Here is a 20,525-nt window from a genome sequence, read left to right as displayed (position 1 = left end):
CCGCCCACTCATCCACGCCACAGTTTTTCCCCTGATGGCTGAGGTTCACCCGGCCTTCAACCTTATCAAGGTCGACATTGCCAAGGCCGCGATGCACATGGTCGACGAGATGCTCCCCTTCCAAGTAGAGAGCGATGCATCAGATGTTGCTCTGGCCGCCACCCTCAACCAGGCAGGCAGGCCCATGGCATTCTTTTCCCGCGCCCTCTATGCCTCCGAAATTCGGCACTCCTCTGTCGAAAAGGAGGCCCAAGCTATCGTTGAAGCTGTGTGGAATTGGAGGCATTAATCAGCCATGATTGAATGGTGGAGTGGACCCGATGGGCTGAATGGCCTTACTTCCGCTCCTATGTCTTATGGTCTTATCTGGCCGGCAGGGGATTCATTCTCCTCACTGACCAACGGTCGGGTGCCTTCATGTTTAACAACACACAGCGGGGTAAGATCAAAAATGATAAGATTTTGAGGTGGAGGATCGAGCTCTCCACCTACAATTATGAGATTTTGTATCGCCCCGGTAAGCTCAACAAGCCCCCTATGCCCTATCCCGAGGTACATGTGCCAGCGCACAAGTGGACCGACTCTGGACCCTGCACGACGATCTCTGTCACCCAGGGGTCACCCGCTTTTATCACTTCATAAAGGCCCGCAATCTGCCCTACTCCATCGAGGAAGTCAGGGCAATCACCAGAGACTGCCAGGTCTGCGCGGAGTGTAAACCGCACTTCTACCGCCCAGATCGTGTGCGCCTGGTGAAGGCCTCCCGCCCCTTTGAACGCCTCAGCGTGGATTTCAAAGGACCCCTCCCCTCCACCGACCGCAACACATACTTTCTTAATGTGGTCAACAAATATTCAAGATTCACCTTCGCCATCCCATGCCCCAATATGACGTCTGTCACCGTCATCAAAGCCCTCAACACCATCTTCGCTCTGTTCGGTTTCCCCGCCTACATCCACAGCGACCGGGGATCCTAATTTATGAGCGATGAGCTGCGCCAGTACCTGCTCAACAGGGGCAGTGCCTCGAGCAGGACGACCAGCTACAACCCCTGAGGAAACGGGCAGGTGGAGCGGGAGAATGGGACGGTCTGGAAGGCCGTCCAGCTGGCCCTACGGTCCAGAAATCTCCCAGCCTCCCGCTGGCAGGAGGTCCTCCCTGACGCCCTTCACTTCATCCGGTTGCTCATGTGCACTGCGACAAATGAAACTTCCCATGAACGTCTCTTTGCCTTCCCCAGGAAGTCCACCTCCGGGGTTTCGCTCCCAACATGGCTGGCAGCTCCAGGACCCGTTCTCCTCCGCAAGCACATGCGGCTCCACAAGGCGGACCCGTTGGTTGGGAGGGTACAGCTACCCCACGCGACCCCGCAGTACGCCTACGTAGCGCACCCCAATGGCCGCCAAGACAGTCTCCCTCAGGGACCTGCCACCAGCTGGGTCCCCACACCCCCCCCCCCCCACCGCTGCCCCAGTGCCACCCTCCCTCCCCCCGGCGCCACCCTCCCTCCCCCCGGCGCACCCCACCACAGCCCCCACTCCAGGACGATCTGTCCTCCCTTGGTCCCACCCGGGGATGAAGAGAAGGTCGACACACTCCCGGAGTCACCGACGACCGAACCGACGCCGAAATCGCCACCAGAACTGCGGCGCTCGCAACGACGGATCAAGGCGCCCGATTGTCTAAATTTGTAACCTCTTTCTTAAATTTTAAACAACCTGTATGTAAATAGTTTTCCACCAGCCCCACTGGACTCTTTTTTAACAGGGGGTGAATGTGGTAGTCACCACTGTTGTATTGTATATACTGCATACGAGGCATAGATCCCTGCCTACTGGCTCCGCCCAGTAGGTGGAGTATAAATGTGTGGGCTCTCCGGGCTGCAGCCATTTCGGCAGCAGCTGTAGGAGGCAACACATCTCTGCGTAATAAAGCCTTGATTACGCTCTACTCTCGTCTCGTCGTAATTGATAGTGCATCACTGTCATCTCCTGTTCAAGCATCATAGTTTCAGTTAAAGAAACAGTCCCATTTTAGTGTTTGATCCATCACAGATTTCAATGCTTTAGAATTCACGGGAGGCACGGAGGCACAATGGTTAGCACTGCTGCCTCATGGCGCCGCGGACCTGGTTTTGATCATGGCCGCGGGTCATTATCTGTGTGGAGTTTGCACATTCTCCCTGGATCAGCATAGGTCTCACCCCCACGACCCAAGCAGGGTAGGTGGATTGGCTATGCTAAATTGCCCCTTAATTGGAAACATTTAAAAAAACATTTTTTTTTTTTAAGAATTCAACTCACCACCATGAAGGCCAAGGAGTCAAAGGTTTAGAGGTCAATATAATTAAGCCAAGAGCAGCACGGTGGCGCAGTGGTTAGCACTGCAGTCTCACGGTGCCGAGGTCCCAGGTTCGATCCCAACTCTGTGCAAATTCCACACAGACAGTGACCCATTCTCCCAGTGTTTGCGTGGTTTTTGCCCCCATAACCCAAAGATGTGCAGGCTAGGTGGATTGGCCACGCTAAATTGCCCCTTAATTGGAATAAATGAATTGGGTACTTTAACTTTATTTTAAAAAATAGCTTTGAAAAGTAGTATCTTAAAAGAGGGGACAGAGGGGTCTATGTAGGGAATTCCAGAGCTCAGTGTCCAGGCAGCTGAGGCATGGACTAGCTGAGGCTAGTGGTGCAACGATTAATATCAGGGGTATGGAAGAGGCCAGAATTGGAGGAACAGAGATTTGAAGAGCCTGAAGCAGAGTAGGAGGCCAGAGACTTAAAAAAAAAAAAAAAAATGTTTTAAATAAAAAGAGTACCCAATTTTTTTTTCCAATTAAGGGGCAATTTAGCGTGGCCAATCCACCGAACCTGCGCATCTTTGGGTTGTGGGGGTGAAACCCACGCAGACACGGGGAAAATGTGCAAACTCCACATGGACAGTGACCCGGGGCCAGGATTGAACAGGTACTGCATTGTAACATTATAAAAGACTTTTTAAGATGAGGCTGTGCATGCTCTCTTGTGGTTGTAGAAGATCCAATGGCACTATTTTCGACAAGACATTGTAATTGGTGCAATGGAGACAGAGTGCGTTTCCCTCCCTCTCTTTCTCCCCTCAGTGGACACAATCATTTCATTGTCATTTTTTCATAGAATTTACAGTGCAGAAGGAGGCCATTCGGCCCATCGAGTCTGCACCGGCCCTTGGAAAGAGCACCCTACCCAAGCCCACACCACCCTATCCCCATAACCCAGTAACCCCACTCAACCAACACCAAGGGCAACTTTGGACACAAAGGGCAATTTAGCATGGCCAATCCACCTAACCTGCACATCTTTGGGAGGAAACCGGAGCACCCGGAGGAAACCCACGCACACACGGGGAGAACATGCAGATTCCGCACAGACAGTGACCCAGCCGGGAATCAAACCTGGGACCCTGGAGCTGTGAAGCAATTGTGCTAACCACTGTGCTACCTTGCTGCCCTCCCATTTGCACAGGATGCCGCTGTAATTGGGGCTGGAGAAGGGTTTGCTGGTTGCTCAGCCTCCAGGAGGCCACCTCTAGGCACCCAAACTAGACCCCATTCATAAATTAATAATGAGCCAGATTGGCTACCTGTCACCTGTGGGCAGGTAGCCTGCCACTCACCCCACCCCCCACCCAATCCCACCTCTGCAGAAATGACCTGGAGGCAGGCCGAAGCCAGCAGAGAGGTAGGCCATCGAGTTTCGGCCGGGGGGGGGGGGGGGGGGGGCACTGAAAATCCAGCCACGAGTCATCTTCGCCCAAAATCCTGACAATCCACGGTGACAGGATCATCAATCACAGCGGGCACCAGAGCCAAACTGACCAGGATAAAATCCAACAAATATGCGTGCAGCGTCATTGCACAGCCAGGGGGAGTAAAATCCCAATTGGGAAGTCCAGGTTGGTGCCTGCTTTGAGATCAGCTGACTCAACCAAGGTCATGGGCAATCTTGTGCAGATTCCACTTCCCTACCTTATCCCAACTGGCCCTTCTACAACGGAGATCATTCATTCATTGAAGTTTAATTAGCAAAGTATTGCGATAGCTAATGGAGATTCATATCCTAATAATTGAAATATCATAAGGACAGCTTAATTCAGTAATATTCAAATATACCTCAAGGGACACTTCAATCTTAATGTTTGCCGAATCTTTCGGGTAAAGCACAACAAATACACATGGATGGTTTAAGCCTTGCATTTATTTTTTTGTCTAGGGAAAGGAACACACATCAAAAAAACTTGACACATTTCCCTTTCCTCCACTAGAACAGTCATTGTGCAACAATGACAGTACAAAAACAAAATGTCAATTTTGCTGGTACAGGAGGAACAAAATAAAAGCTGCTCTAAACACTGATTTGTTGACAGGAAACATGTTGCCTGGTTTATTTGGCAAGAGGATTCTGGAAACTTCTGCCAGCAAAACAAGCCATCTGCCCGAGCTCCTCTTCAATTCTGTTGAAAGAAGTTTTTTTAAAAAGTGAGATGTGGATAGTGTACCAAAGGCACTGGTCGTCTATCGTTCTGGTCATGATACTGTCGCATGATACTGAAATGCCCTCTCGAGTTAAAGGCAAAGGACTATACAAGAAGTCCTGATAGTCACAATATCACAAGAATTGTTACAGCCCATCTTATCTACACCAGCCATCACCATTCTTGATTTTCCATTCAAATTCCAATTCTCTTCCCGCACTTAGTGATGCACCAAGACGCACTTTTCTGTTTCAGTAGCTGTTAATTCCTGGAACAGGTAGTTAGTCTGTCGCCAGGGGCTTATAACGTGAGGGGCATCTCGCCTCATTAAGCGTGGCTGACCAGGACGAGTCTCTCCCACTCTTACCTCCAGCCATTGGGGAGTTGGAAGGATTTGCAGGTTGATGCACTCAACCTATTTGACCACATTCTGAACGTACTTTCTTTGGCATCAAGTCCTGGAGTGGGATCGGAGCTTCTGAGGAAGGGACGCTACCCACGGCGCCACCAGACCGTCTATTCTTTATTTTAACAACTAGAATATAAGGTTCTCAAAGCTCTGGGGGGTTCGGATCAGAGAACACTCCAGGTGAAAAGATAGAAGTAGCCTCTAGTCAAAACCCCACTGTCAGTATTATTTCATTCTTGCTTCCTATAGCACGGAGAGGAAGGGGGGGGGGGGGGGGGGGGGGTACACTCTTCAGTATTGATGAACAAGCTCTTGCCAAAATGTCAAATCAGGCTTCCCAATGGCAGATGGATTGCAACAGTCATCTTGGGATGGCCGTAGAATTAGTTTGTAAATAATAGTCTCCGTGCAAAGCTCAGGCTTTCACATGGTGTGAAAAACAACAAAAGGGACCGATTTTAACTTCCCATTGGGTCCATTTTACACGCCGCCTAACTATCCTTTCTGCAGAATGGGGGGGGGGTGGGGGCAAAGTAAAAAAGATAATCAACAAAGTGTGGAAACAGGTGGCCAAAGTGCTGTCACCCTCTTCCTGCCCAGAAGATTTAAAAATCAACCTCAAAAAGCTACCAATGTAAAATCCTGCACATTAATGTTTTAATAATGGGATAAATCTTGGATGAGTCATACATGTAAAGTTAAAAACTGCTTACCTCATTAACTGGTTGTATTTCGCCAGCCTTTCCGATCTGCAGGGAGCCCCAGTCTTGATCTGAGGACACATTAAATATTCACAATATTTCAATCCTATTCCTGGTATGCAGTTCTACAAATGGCAAAAACTCCCAATGCAATCCTGGACTTTAAAAGGCTCGGCACGCGTGTCAATTAATCAACAAACTTAAAATTGACAACTGCACCAAATGGCACGTTAATTTTTATTTTTTTAATAAAAATAAGAGTACCCAATTAAGGGGCAATTTAGCGTGGCCAATCCACCTACCCTGCACATCTTTGGGTTGTGTGGGTGAGACCCACGCAGACACGGGAAGAATGTGCAAACTCCACACGGACAGTGACCCGGGGCTGGGATCGAACCCAGGTCCTCGGCGCCGTGAGGCAACAGTGCTAACCATTCCAAAATGGCGGTTTTAAAAAAGAAAATGCTGAACACATCCATTACATCCAGGATTTACCCCGAAGGCAGCACTGCTTTTTGACTCGGCTACTACGGACTTTTGCACTGCAAAATCTGTAGGTGACTTCCCAGTTCCCCATTCTCACCTGTCCTGTGCACAGCCCAACAACCAGATCTGCGATGAAAGTGTCTTCAGTCTCACCAGAACGATGGCTCACCATTACACCCCATCCATTCGACTGGGCCATCTTGCATCTGACGGAAATACAAAAAGATTTAGTAGAGGCGATCCGCAAGGATTCCACTTCAATCTCTTAACGTTTACTGTTCAGAATTATGGGGATAGGGTGGAGGTGGACTTGAGGGTGCTCTTTTCAAGGGCCGGTGCAGACTTGATGGGCCGAATGGCCTCCTTGTGCCCTTTAAATTCAAAAAAAATTAAATTGAGGAATTCACAGAATGCCAACAGTGCACAAAAACCATTCGGCACATTGGAGTCTGTACCGACCCCCTAAACGAGTACTTCATCCAAAGCTCACTTCCCGTCTTCGCTCAATAACCCCTTAACTTAACCCCCACAGACAATCACCCAAGGCCAGAATTGAACCCGGGTCCCCGGCACGGTGAGACAGCTGTGTCGCCCATTGTGGAAAAGGGATAAGGTTGCCTATTGAAATGAAATATGAAAATGAAAATCGCTTATTGTCACAAGTAGGCTTCAAATGAAGTTACTGTGAAAAGCCCCGAGTCGCCACATTCCAGCGCCTGTTCGGGGAGGCTGGTACGGGAATTGAACCGTGTTGCTGGCTTGCCTTGGTCTGCTTTAAAAGCCAGCAATTTAGCCCTGTGCTAAACCAGCCCCTCCAATGGCCAATAATACTATTGGCCATTGTATTAGTTTAACAATCCTGCATTCAAATCCCACCAGGCCAAGTTGTAAAATGGCAAGTTGATGGGCAGGCACCGGAGCCAAAATACACCAAGTTGTCAGACTGCCATAAAATTCCAAACGATGTCCTTCAATGAAGTGGACAGACCACCCCTACCTGGCCTTGCAAATGCTTGGCGAGCTTAAAAAAAATTAATTTGCGGGATTTGGGCGTCACTGGCTAGGCAAACAGTTATTGCCCATCAGAAGGTAGTGGTGAGCTGCCTTCTTGAACCGCTGCTGTCCACGTGGTGGAGGTACACCCACAGTGCTATTCAGGAGAGAGTTCCAGGATTTTGATCCAGCGACAGTGATATCTTTCCCAGTCAGGGTGGTTAGTGACTTGAAGGGGAACCTCCAGGTGGTGGGGCTCCTATGTATTTGCGAGAGTAATTAATATGGTCTTAACATCGCTGGCCACATCCAGAGAACGTTGGTTGTTTTAAATACAGCAGCGTGATAGGATTAAGTTTCTTCGCTTTGTCCAGATGGATGGGAGCTTTCTGGATTTAGTCTACACTAGCACTCATTTTGACAACTGTATTTACAGCTTTGTTTTCAGACGATGCACTCACGTTGTTTAAGGAATCAAACATCATGGCAGAGCCCAGAGAGCCCACTTGGGAGTTTTAATTTTATTTTCTCATTCCCTGTCTGTCTTCTTTCCTCCCCATCCTTGGTATTGACTTACATCACAGAGATTCAATTTACATGCCATCTAGGATTACCAGTAGTAGCTAGGAGTTAGATTCCAGTTAGCTTGGTTATCCCCCTTCCCCCCCCCACAAGGCAGAGATCACTCGTGTCGTGCACTTACGAGTGTTCAGTTAATCCTGCACAAATCAACTATTCCTGCTCTGCCACCAGGTGGCACCTTTAACCACTAGGCCATCAGGAAATGCTTATATGCTTATACAGCTACGAGCATAGGCTTGAAAGTTGATCCTAATATGACCAACATATGTCAACTGCATCTACCACTGCTATAGTGTTGTCTGAACTCATTTAAATAGTGTTGCAAGTCATGGAGCAGACAGGAGTTCCGACAGTCTATTTAATACTTTTAACATCGGATATGTCTGGCCTATGCCAGGAGTTTATTTCTAGCCTTGGGCTGCAATAGATATGCAAGAACAACCAGACTGTGCATAGCCTAAATTGCATTGCACCCCGAGATACTGTACATGGCAAGCAACTGAAGTGGAACTAAGTTAGCTAGTTCGCTCTTGTTCAAATATTTTGACGGCTTTGAACTACAGAAGGGGCTCAAATGCCAGAATGTTATGTTCCAACGCAGGAAAAGATTATAACCAGCAAACTCGAGCCTGGTCAATAGCTGGTCGCAAACATCAATTGTTTTCTTTAGATCAAAGCAAGGAGGACAGATTGCCAATATACAGTGAATTCCTGTTCTATAGGCCCAGAGGTGTTCACAACTACAGTCAATTAGTAAGGGCTTTCCTCATTGGGTTTCACAATCACACCGCTCACAAAGCAAGTTTGTCAGGTTTGAATAACTTCATGACCTTGAACTATAGAAGCAGGCCAAGTTGGCCTGCGAGTTCGAGCCACATTGCAAATCTCATGCATGTTTAACTAGGAGGAAAAAAGAGATTACAAAATTAAGACAAGAGAGAAAATTATACAGCATTGAGCAGACCCATCAGCATATGGAAAGAAAAACAGGCACATTGAAAGTTCCACCTGATACCTTGCATATACAAGAGCCTTTCTAATAACAGCTTCTATCCAAGAGCTTGAAGTCTTGTGGTGCTGTGGGTAGATAGAAGCTCCAGGTTCATGTTCCACCCCAGGACTTGATAACCAAGGAAGGTGCGTTCACAACTCGGCCAAACAGGCAAGAGTATCTACTTGTAAATCCTTCCGCTATATGCCAAGTGCCAGACAGCAAGAGAAGCAGTCAGCCATGTGATCGAAAGATAATTGGAGCTTCTGTCACTACCCATAGCCGCTGGCTATAGCATGCACGATGCCACAGTAACCTGGACTCCTTGGATGGTCAGTTGGCTGGACGGCTGATGTGGATCAGATGGGTACCAACAGCATGGGTTTTTACTCCAGAACTGGCAGGGTTGGATGTGGGACCTTCCAGTGGGGAGTTTACAGTCCTGTGCGTCACACCCGACAGTGTGTAGGAGACCTGAAGATTATCCAAGACCTTAAATGTACCCCCCAAAAATAACCCATGCGAACAGTATTTTATGAGGTGAAAGCAGGCTTCTAAAAAAAAAAAAAGACCTTGCTACAGTGGAAAAATCAGCAAATGACGAAACAAAAAGTTGTTCAGTGGCGTTTTGTACCATTCAAAATTTGCAGTTTTAAATTCACAGTCTTATTCACCACATTTTACTATTCCAATGCTCGCCTGATTAGCCTCCCATTCTCCACACTTTGAACTTTAGATCACCGAACACTTGGTTACCCACATCTGAACCCGTACTCACATCCTGCTCATTTAGTACTCCTGTCCTTGCTGTCTGTAGACCCCCAATACATCCCAATTTATTCACATTTCAATCCCCATCACAACTAACTTCAGAAATTCTCCATCGCTCAGACTCTGGTCTCCATTCACTACCCTTCACTATCCTTCCTGCACTCCATTATTGGTAGCCGTGCCTTCCAGTCATTTGGGGTTCCACACTCGGGATTCTCCCTGTATAATTCGGGGGGCTTTCCAATTCCATTCTCAAAATCACGACTCGGAGCGAGCAAAATGTGTGCGATCACCTCTCAACATCTTCTCCGCTGGTTCGGCATGCAATTTCGTCCGATGACGCCTCAAACACTAAATTTTAAAATAGGTGGTGGTGTTGATAAACATGCATAAAATAACTCACGCTTCAATGGACTCTGTGACAGTGCCAATCTGGTTCACTTTTAGCAGCAGGCAGTTGCACGCTTTCTCCTCAATTGCCTTCGCAATGCGAGTCGGATTGGTCACAAGCAAGTCGTCACCAACCACTTGGATCTTTGCTTGATTTGTAAATTTTGTCCAGGCTGCCCAATCGTCTTGGTCAAAAGGATCTTCAATAGAGACAACTGGAAAGCAGAGACAATTTTTCTGAATCTCTCCACATATTTAAGTATATTATTGCAAGACAGCTGCTTGGCAGGAATAATTGATCATGATTTCCCCCGCCCCAAATGGTTCATCTATACTATAAAGAGGAAAACCAACTTAATTCCACAACTTCTTCCTGAGAAGGGAAATTGAAATCAAGATGTATGGCTATATCCCTTAATCCCACTTCTCAACAGATTTAGATTGAATCTAAAAGGGTGTAAGGTCGCCTGAAATCTATTTCACAGTCCAATTTCCTGTGGGAGAATTTTTACTCTCTCTCCTTGCAACCTCCATCACCCAACTGCCCCCAAATCTCAAGGCCTTGCTTGGTCTCGGAATGCTACACACTTATCCGCTAGATCCACCATCACCAAAGACCTCCACCCCAAACTATACCCGATGCCATTTTGAAAACTTAGGCCACATCTCCAGTATAATTAGGTTCCATCTCTGGAGCCTTTATTAGTTTGCTCTCTTGCTTCTCCTTCCTTCCCCTTTACCACACAACACTTTGTCTACCAACATGATGAAGACTCTTGGAGGAGCTGGACACAATTAGCTTGGTTATTCTCCCAGCTTCTCACTTTGTTTTCCTCCAAAGTCTTCTTGTCTTCATCAAGGCATTGAGTCCAGGCGGAGATAATTTAGTTACTCGTTGGACAAGATTAATTATTAGAACCGAGGACCGTATTACCTTGAAATAATTTTTTCACATTATTGCGCCATTAATTTCGATCCCCTTCTCAGCAACTTCGGAGTTCTCCTTTGAAGCCTCCAATATCCTTCCAAAAACAGGAGTCGATTTACATATCCAATATGAAATGTGAACAATGCCAGTGTAGGTGGCTGCCATTTTGAAATGTGCAAACAACACCGGTAATTCATCTTAAAATCAATGAATTTTATTAATTCTTCTGGGATATCTTTAGCTACAAGCAATGCTTTTTAAAAAAGTCAAGTTCACGGACTTCGGCATCCAACGCAAAGAGTTCATCAAGGCTACAGTATAAGGATCACACTCTGGATCAGATTTGGTAGTTTGGTTTCAGAATCATCACTCCATAACTAATCATCCTCGCTCCACTCCATCTCTTGAATTGGACATTCTGCATCCGTAGACAGTTTGTGCATCAATTTGGTAACTAATCATTAAGCGATTTTCTTCCCCCTCAGTCAGCCATCTTCCCATTCCATTTGGCATGACTGATCTTTGGAACGTGCACCGTCGCAACAAGTTGGACTATGGGTGTCAGACCCTCTGGTATAACTGCGCTGGTGGTGTTACAGGCCCATCTTGATATCAATCAGTTACATGGGATCTGACCAAGAACCATACTAATAAGCTGCATTCAATGTGGACCACCCTTCACTTCATCCACCCAACATCATAGACATGCACAAAAGCTCCTGCAGTGGATTTTCAACATGATTTTAAGTTGGAGGGCAGCACGGCGGCACAGTGGGTTAGCCCTGTTGCCTCACGGCGCTGAGGTCCCTGGTTCGATCCCGGCTCTGGGTCACTGGCCGTGTGGAGTTTGCACATTCTCCCAGTGTTTGCGTGGGTTTCACCCCCACAACCCAAAGATGTGCAAGCTAGGTGGACTGGACACACTAAATTGCCCCTTAATTGGAAAAAATTAATTGGGTACACTAAATATTTATTTTTAATTTTTAAAGTTGGAAAATCATCTGCTTTATCTTTGTTCCATTGATCATGCGGACTAAAACCATCATGAATCTTGGCTTCTCACTCACTAGAAATATTTTTGAACCACATTTTGACAGCTGGGCATATAGAAATTCATGACCGTTTCATCCATGTTATTGCCATGACAATAAAAGCTGTTGTGATTTTTTTCATAGAGTTTACAGTGCAGAAGGAGGCTATTCGGCCCATCGAGTCTGCACCGGCTCTTGGAAAGAGCACCCTACCGAAGCCCACACCTCCACCCTATCCCCATAACCCAGTAACCCCACCCAACACGAAGGGCAATTTTGGACACCAAGGACAATTTAACATGGCCAATCCACCTAACCTGCACATCTTTGGGCTGTGGGAGGAAACCCACGCACACACGGGGAGAACGTGCAGACTCCGCACAGACAGTGACCCAAGCCGGGAATCGAACCTCGGACCCTGGAGCTGTGAAGCAATTGTGCTATCCACTATGCTACCGTGCTGCCCATGAAGAATCACTAGAGATTGGTCTTTTGATAGTTTGAGCGACCTTGGTCTTCTGCTGGGGCACTAGACATTTGTGTGCCGTTAAGCTGCTACACCAACTAGCTGTTGCTCTGAAATATTTGCTGCGTTCAGGATTTGATTACGTGTGTATATATGGATGTATGGCATCGCCTAACTATTCTGCTGATTCTCGAGCACCCATTCCGACACGTGCTCCTCAAGGTCAGGCCAATGGCTGGTCCCCGGCCTTGTGGCACAGTGTGAATTGGACATCTTCTCCAGCTGGAATCCTTCCAATCTCACACCAGCTTCATCATCAACATCAAAGTCTTTTGCTGTGGTACAATCATTTGCCGAGTTTGAAACCAGGTTTGTACAGCATTCCTATTGCTGGAGGATCGGACTTTCTGTTCCATTTGCCAAGTGAGCACGTGTCTTAAACTCCCACACACCTTTGTAACAGGTCACGTTGCCTTTGTAACAGGCCACGTTGCCTGCTTGATCCCACGCTGACTTATAAAAGGAGAGTAAAAAATTGAGACCGACAACTAATGCAGGTATAACATTTTTTTGGTAGAAAACCTGTATGCAGAGTACATGAATTTTGGTGCTAATAAAAGGAGCTAGTCATATACTCCACAACCCACTGTAAGATTTGTGCCTCCCCTCTATTGATGTAGCATTTTCAAATCAGTAGGCAATCAAGCAATCAAAAACCAACCCCTACCCCTCTTCCAGTGCTCCCAATAATTCATCCATCACATTAGATAACCTACACATGCTACACTTTGCGTAAATGTTTTATCATTAGAAAACGTCAGAATCAACACTTCATTTCTAACAATGCTCACAGCATCCATCATTGCTTTACTCGACCAAACTGGATTGGAACATGTAAAAACTAACCTACAGACCCAGTGTTACTGTGAACCATGTGGTTAAGTAAGAAAACGGTCACACGAACTCTGAAAAGATTATACAATTAAGTTTAAAAAGTAGATTGCTTCATAGTAACACTAATTACAGAGCAACCAATTGTTAAGGAACTCCATGGCTATTAAATTAAAGTTTTAACCAGTTGCTGCACTCAGCAATAGACTAATGGGTCAAGCACTAACAAAGCCATAAATGCTTAGCTAATCTTAACCACAGCATGCTAGATTTTCCCTTGTCAGCATATAGATTTAATTCAGCGATACAGCAACTGTAGGAGTAAGAGCTGCAGAGTCTTACCAGGGTAATTGTGTGTGAAACTCAAGTAAAGTTCAATCAGCTTGTCAGGAGTGACATAACGGCTGGGATTAGGTGGGGATTTGAAATCCAAGTCATATTTCCCATCACGGTAGAATTCCGAGGCTGCTATATCCATGCCAATCACAACCTTGTCAGAGTAGCCAGCTTTATCAATAGCGGTCTTCAAAAGTTCTAAAGCTGCAACAGAAACAATAAAAACCTGAGCAGCCCCTCTTTGTCCCAATAGTATTTACGACTTAAGAGTTTGTTGAGGCACAAAGGAAGAAAGGGTCAGTCCGAAGGAACTTGGAGGTGGGAGGGCTGGAAGTCAATCAAGATCCTAACATTAATTACTAACTGGTGACCTCCTCTGAAACATGCATTGCAATTGAAGGCCATTGGATAAAGATTCCAGTTCGGGATATTGGCTGAAATGGGTTGGTCCTTATGCCCCATTATCTCTGAGCCAAAGTGTGATTAGCGCTTGCTGCGTTTGAAGAATGACCAGGTGTCCAAGGCTCAGCAAGAACTAAACATTGTTGGGGAGGTGATAAAATTGGACATGTGATTTCCAATAGACCTCCAGTTCCCTTTGGGACTCAGGAAATGCATTAGGCTACCAACCAGTAATCAGGACCAACACAATCCCAGTCTTGTGTACGCAATTCAGATCTCATCTGACCTACCTGAGCAAATACTCAAGAATATGGGTTTCTTTTTGTGAATCATGGCAGTGGTATTGGGACACCAACACGATGAAGGGACAGATGTGGATTCAACCCTCATGGGGGTTCCCCATCTCAATGTCCCACCAAAGTAAATAAAGCGGTCAACGGTAACAAAGATTTGAAAATAAACTACATGACATTCAACAGTCACCGCTCCATATTGGTACCAATACAAAGCTATAATCAGCTCATTTTCACGAAATAAACAAACCCACCATGCGTTATCATGTCACGAACGTGTCGTAGACATGATCTGTCCATTAATGTGCGACTTGTTCCACGTATCAGTGCCGTTCTCCGTCCAGGAGCCACAGCCGTGCAGGCCCCTCCCACACGGCGCAATCTCACTGGAACCAAATCCTGGCATCCACATATTCCACTGGCACCCAAGTTGGACATCCTCGACTTTCAACCTGTTTAACCCGCAGTGACCTGCCAGTTACTGCAGCACTCACCACACCAGCAAGTATCAGCAATCTGCAAAAGCATTTCTTCAATGGCGTCATCAGGTGGCACTTGTGGATCAATGTGGCACACCAGGTCCCACAGCGTCTTCTTGGGTCCCCTGAGCCTAGTGTTCTAGGATCCAGCTATCCATTAAAAAAAAAAAAAAAAAAATTGTCCTTCTTTCCAGCTACAGAAAAAGGAAACAGCAGCAGCAGCCTGCAGGCATCTGCAGCCACCAGCAGGAGCACAACCTGCAGCTGCGAGTTCTCAAACAACGTCAATTCCTTATTAGTAATAACCTTCAGCTGTGCAGCCAGAGGCTGCTCACAGCCAAAGGGAGTTGAAGTGACCGTCAGCATATAACCACAAACAGGGCTCTGTCCTGGAAGTGTCTGGTCGGACAGACGGGCAGCAGCGGTAGTTGCCCTGCTTATGATGGCCTGTAGGGCCTGCAGAAACGGAGTCCCTCCACCCCCACCCCAGCCCAGGGGTAACTCCCCAACCTAGCAAACCACTCTGATCACCACCACCTCGGATTTAAAAAAAAAATGAAGGCTGCAAATTTTCAAAATGGACCAGACTTCAGATTGTCCTGGTTGGGTCAGATCCAACATGGTTAGAACATCCAATTTCTTTTTCTTTTAAAAAAAAAGATCTACTGTATTATTATGCAGGTTGTATAATTAGTTTTATATTTTAATGTTCAGTTAATATTGAGTCATCGGGCGCGATTCAGCAGCCTTGTTGTGCCCGACTTGGTGTTGGGACGAGGCCCTTGAATCTCGCAAAAAGTCTTGCAAGATCCAACGGAATCTCACAATCTGGATCATACCTTCACTGGGCGTGACCCATACCAGCATATTCAAAAACATATGTTTGCCAGATTCTCCCGGTCGCCAGGACTCAAACAGCTGTTTCAGTGACACCACGTCAGTGCGCCATTTAATACTGGCCCACATAAACGTGGACCAGTCGTAATGGCACCCAGTGGGGTCTCCCAGGCCATTGGAGACCCCCGGGTGGTCGGGGACAGGGTGCCCAGCTGGCACTGCCAGGTATACAGGGGCACAGTCAGGATGCCAGGTAGGTTCCAAAATGGCGCCCCAATCGGAGGGGAGCCTCACTCCAAGTCCGGCCTCGGCAGAGAGAATTTGCCCAAGGCCACGAAATGGCAAAGTGCCGTTGAATAGAGGTGTTCCTCGGTGCCGTAGAGAAATACTCCACCAAATGCACCCAAAACCAGACGGAAGTTTTTCGGAGGAATCACACACATCATTGTTGGTCGAAAGCTCATTGTTTTAGTCAACTTGATGGCCAGTCCTTGCTTCCAAGGCAGCACCTTCCAAACCCACGACCACCACTACTGTCTAGAAGGACAAGGGCAGCAGATGCCTGGGAACACCACCAGCTGGAAGGTCCCCTCCAAGTCACTCACCATCCTGACTTGGAAACATAATCGCAGTTCCTTCACCGTCGCTGGGTCAAAATTCCAGAACTCACTCCCCAACTGCACCCTGTGTGGACCGACACCACAGGGGGTGCAGCAACAAGACAGATCACCATCACCTTCTCAAGGGCAATGAATACTGGCCTGGTCGCAGCTCTTTATGGGACCTTGGTGAATGTAAACCGTGCCATGTTTGGCTACGTAACAGTGATTACACTTTTGTATGTACAAGTGATGACATCTGGTTTTGTTGTCAGGGCTCCTATTTGGAGAAAAAAGTTGGTCATGACAGAATCCATTAAAAGTGTCAGTCTATTTTTAATAATGCAGTGAAGCCATCATATTGCCTACCCTACACGAAGGATGTGAAGCTGGTGCAGTCGGTCTGATATTTCCATATTTGTAAAAGGAAAACCGATCAGGGATTTTAAATGCTGTCAATGTGCTACTGCAGATAAAAAACAGATCGGGGTGCTGGGGCAGCCTTAGGCACATCTCACCGTTAGAATCTGGTACGAAACTGTTGACAGTTAAAAAACCTCAACTGCACAACTGCTTCATTAAACCTCAAAACGTGCTGCTAATTACAGAGATTCAGCTCTAATTTGGTTGGCAATGCCAGGTAAAATGCAGTTTGCGCTGTCGGTCTCACACAAGCAATACTTGGTTTTATACGCACGTCAGCGAGCTAGCTAAAGTAGGGTATTTGCTGCTACCTGGAATAGGTCTCGTATTCCACGCCGCAGAAAGTTATGATTAGTTGACAGCTGCTTTTTCCAGTCTTGCAGATTCAGCACTCAAGATGAGCAACTGGGTCAACAGTTCGGCATTCTTGAATCATGACAAATTTGCAGCTATATGCTCAGCCAACTTTGGTTTCAGGAGTTGCACTTCAGCGGGAGTGTGAAAAGCAGGCAATCGGAAGATTAAACCCCCCACTAAAATCCAACAGAACAAAAGACTTCCAATACCAAACGCAAGACAAGTCCTGTAGGGTTTGACATACCAAGCTAAAATCTCAGATTTAGCACTGTGACAGCAAATAAGTCTACTTCCCCGGTGATAATGTGAAGTCAGAGGTTTGTGTGCATTCCCCAATCCAAAGACCGTGGGCGCGATCCAATGGCCACGCTGCACCAGAAGCGCAGCTCGCCGTGGCACAGCATTGCCGATGAAAGCTGGGAGACCCCGCTCCCGGGATATACCCGGCTGGCCACGCCTCACGAGATCCAATGTGATCTCGCGAGATGTAATCCCGCCCACAATGGGCAGAATCAGTTTATGGCAAATCTGCATATTAGAGCGAGACAGTTAGCCTGACTCTACTGGGCAGATTCCCCGAGGTGCCCGAGGCTTTGGGATTCAATCCCTTCACCTTAGTGACCTTGGGCGAGCGCCGTCCAGACAGAACAGCACTCGTGGGGGTCTCCCAGCGGATCGGAGGCACCTAGCTGCTTGTCCTATGGGCAGTGTGGTGCCCTGGCACTGCTGGTGGCAGCCTGGCACTGCCAGCTGGTATGGACACTGCCAAGTTGGTACTGCCAAGGTATCAAGCTGGCATTTTCTGCAAAAGCGCAATCAGGCGAGGTGTGCCCTGTGTGGGTGTTTGGGGGGGGGGGGGGGGGGGGGGGGGGGGGGGGTGTGGAGGGGAAATGCCGTGGACCCTCCGAGAGTGCGTTTGGGTTGGGCCCAGGGATTGTTTTGCAGGCCAGTGAAAGATGGCTTCCCAATCTCTCGCTGCACTGGGAAATTCCGGCGAGCGGAGCTCCACGCTGTACAAAACGGGGCTTTGTGCGGCCTTCGCTGCTTGTTTCCCGTTCAGGCCCCTTATACAGCGCGAGTCACGTTGAATAGTCATGCGTTTCTCAGCACTGCGAGCGCCGGGGAACACGTGGCTAAACACGCTCGCTTGGGGACTTTGATCCCTTTTGGGAGAATCGTGCCCAAGAGCAGAATCTCACTTGAATGGAATGTGCATTATGTTGCTTTTCTGCAATAAACACCTGGCCTACTCAGGCAAATATAAACTTCCCATGGCATTATTTCAAGGAACACATTAATTCTCCTCCAACTTCTCAAATCTCCCAAACCCAACACTTTACTTCATCGCTGTTTGTGGGACCATGCGGTGTTCCGATTGGCCTTTCTATTTCCCTATATTGCACCAATAACTACACTTAGTTGGCTCAAAGTACTTGGGGATGTGCTGGGGTCATGAAAGGTGCTACAGAAATGAAAGTCTTTCTTTACTCAAACCAGTTACTCACAGATTGTGATTTTAACTGTTCAAGACCAAAATCCAGTTAAAAAGCTGGACTCAAGTGTGTTCATTTACCTTCTTTGTTCTCCAAGATATTTGGTGCAAATCCACCCTCATCACCAACATTGATTGCATCCCTCCCATACTTGTCCTTGATGACATTCTTCAAGTTGTGGTAGACCTCAGCACCAATGCGCATCGCTTCCCTGAAGTTGGCAGCACCAATTGGCAGGATCATGAACTCCTGCATGGCCAACTTGTTGCCAGCATGAGACCCGCCATTGATCACATTGAAAGCCTAGAAAGATGAACACAAACATTGAGGCAGGATAGTCAGTGGCTGGTCGGATCCAACCAACTCTTCTGATACAACTCAGAATCAGAGATTTATGCTGCTGGAACCAATGCTGCATTACTGTTAGATACTGGAAGGGCTTAGCTGCAAGTCTGGGTATCACACAAAGCAGGTGGCCCAACAAGGGCGAGACAGGCATAAACCACTGAAAATGTTGATCACTGCTGTTAGCCCAGTGCTGGAATCATAGGATTTGCAGTGCAGGAGGCCATTCAGCCCATTGGGTCTGCACCGGCTCTTGAAAAGAGCATCCTACTTAAGCCCACACCTCCACCCTATCCCCGTAACCCAGCAACCAAGGGCAATTCAGCATGGCCAATCCACCTAACCTGCACATCTTTGGACTGTGGGAGGAAACCGGAGCACCCGGGATGAAACCCACGCAGACACGGGGAGAACTCCGCACAGACAGTGACCCAAGCCGGGAATCGAATCTGGGGCCCTGGAGTGGCAATGCAACTGTGCTAACCACGCCGCCCTCCTGACTGCTGAGAATGCCGACTATGTTTCTGAACTTACCCCAAAGGAATCAATCAATGCAAAGTTTGTTTTGGCAAATGCAGGTCATATTTCACTGAATGGGAACAGTTTGCAGATTTAATTGAAACATCAGTATTTGGTTACGTGTATCCATAAATATATGCCTACATGCCCTAGCAATACGTATAATGTACCACATTTGAACAGGGCCTTGGGGTCCTCAATAGAATTTCAATGAGCTGTAACATAAGACAAGGCCTCGATGCCCCAACAGAGACAGCAGCCTCTTGTAACTCATTGTAATGATCTTTCCTTCACACCAGCGACGTGGTGGCACAGCGGTTAGCACTGCTGCCTCACAGTGCCAAGGACTCGGGTTCAATTCCGACCTTGGCCGACTGTCTGCCCCGGGTTTGCACGTTCTCCCCGTGTCGGTGTGGGTTTCCTCTGGGTGCTCCGGTTCCCTCAAATTCCAAAGATGTGCAGGTTCGTGGGGTTACAGGGATAGGGCAGGGGAGTGGGTCTAGGTAGAGTGCTCTTTTGGAGGGCCAGCGCAGACTCTATGGGCCGAATGGCCTCCTTCTGAATCTTAGGGGTTCTATGAAACATGTTCATGAAGAATCTGGTAATGGTAAGTCACTGGGCAAAATAGACATTTACTTTCAAAGTTCACTTTGGCAGATCGGCTATTGGGAGGGTAACTAAATCGACAACAATGACACATCAGTACAATCAGAGTGCCAGTCCAGGAAGAAATAAAAGTCCAGCAAACAGTTGCAGCTGATGAAACCATCCTCAAGGGCAGATGGTCCCGTCTCCCTCATAAAAGGAAATCAATCTCATACAGAATATATTTTACAATTGCCCAACAGAAACTTACTGGAACAGGCAGGATGACCTGTGTATGGCCCGCAAGATGGGAAATGTGACGATATAGGGGGACCCCCTTCTCTGCAGCACCAGCTTTGCACACAGCCAATGAAACGCCCAGAATAGCATTGGCACCAAATTTAGCTAAAATGGAAATAAAGTGTAAAAAAAAAATTACTCGCAAGACGAAACCAATCAGGTCCTAGAGTTCAATGAAAAGTTTTTTTTGGTTACAATTTTAAAATAATTTTTCCCCCACTAGGGGTGCGTAGTGAGTCACCAACACCAGGAGGGCCCAGGCTGAGTTTGTGTCAGATATAGTAACTTAACCAAGGAGGGAACAGGTTAAATGGAACTGGAGTCCGCACCCCACCTTGCAGCTCTTGCCAGAAGATGTGCTCGGCTGGACCAGGTTCATCCACTCGAGTGCCACATCGTTCATATT

At 47.3% G+C, this 20,525-nt stretch overlaps 1 protein-coding gene across 2 annotated transcripts in view; it reads right to left on the bottom strand.

Annotated features, from left to right (window-relative positions):
* Positions 1-4,215: 4,215 nt before the first annotated feature.
* eno1a (enolase 1a, (alpha)) overlaps positions 4,216-20,525 on the bottom strand; it is a 49,233-nt gene continuing 32,923 nt past the window's right edge. For both annotated transcript variants that reach the window (XM_072477927.1, XM_072477926.1), the window contains exons 6-12: positions 20,091-20,224; positions 18,451-18,673; positions 13,494-13,691; positions 9,849-10,050; positions 6,206-6,314; positions 5,635-5,693; positions 4,216-4,491 (exon numbers count right to left, since the gene is read on the bottom strand). In XM_072477927.1, coding sequence (XP_072334028.1) covers positions 4,422-4,491; positions 5,635-5,693; positions 6,206-6,314; positions 9,849-10,050; positions 13,494-13,691; positions 18,451-18,673; positions 20,091-20,224 — 995 coding nt within the window. In that variant the 3' untranslated portion in view covers positions 4,216-4,421. The remainder of the gene's footprint in view (positions 4,492-5,634; positions 5,694-6,205; positions 6,315-9,848; positions 10,051-13,493; positions 13,692-18,450; positions 18,674-20,090; positions 20,225-20,525) is intronic.

This window comes from Scyliorhinus torazame, chromosome 16 (genome assembly GCF_047496885.1).
Source record: "Scyliorhinus torazame isolate Kashiwa2021f chromosome 16, sScyTor2.1, whole genome shotgun sequence".
In the NCBI taxonomy this organism is placed as follows: Eukaryota; Metazoa; Chordata; class Chondrichthyes; order Carcharhiniformes; family Scyliorhinidae; genus Scyliorhinus; species Scyliorhinus torazame.
This window is presented reverse-complemented; position numbering and strand designations above follow the sequence as displayed.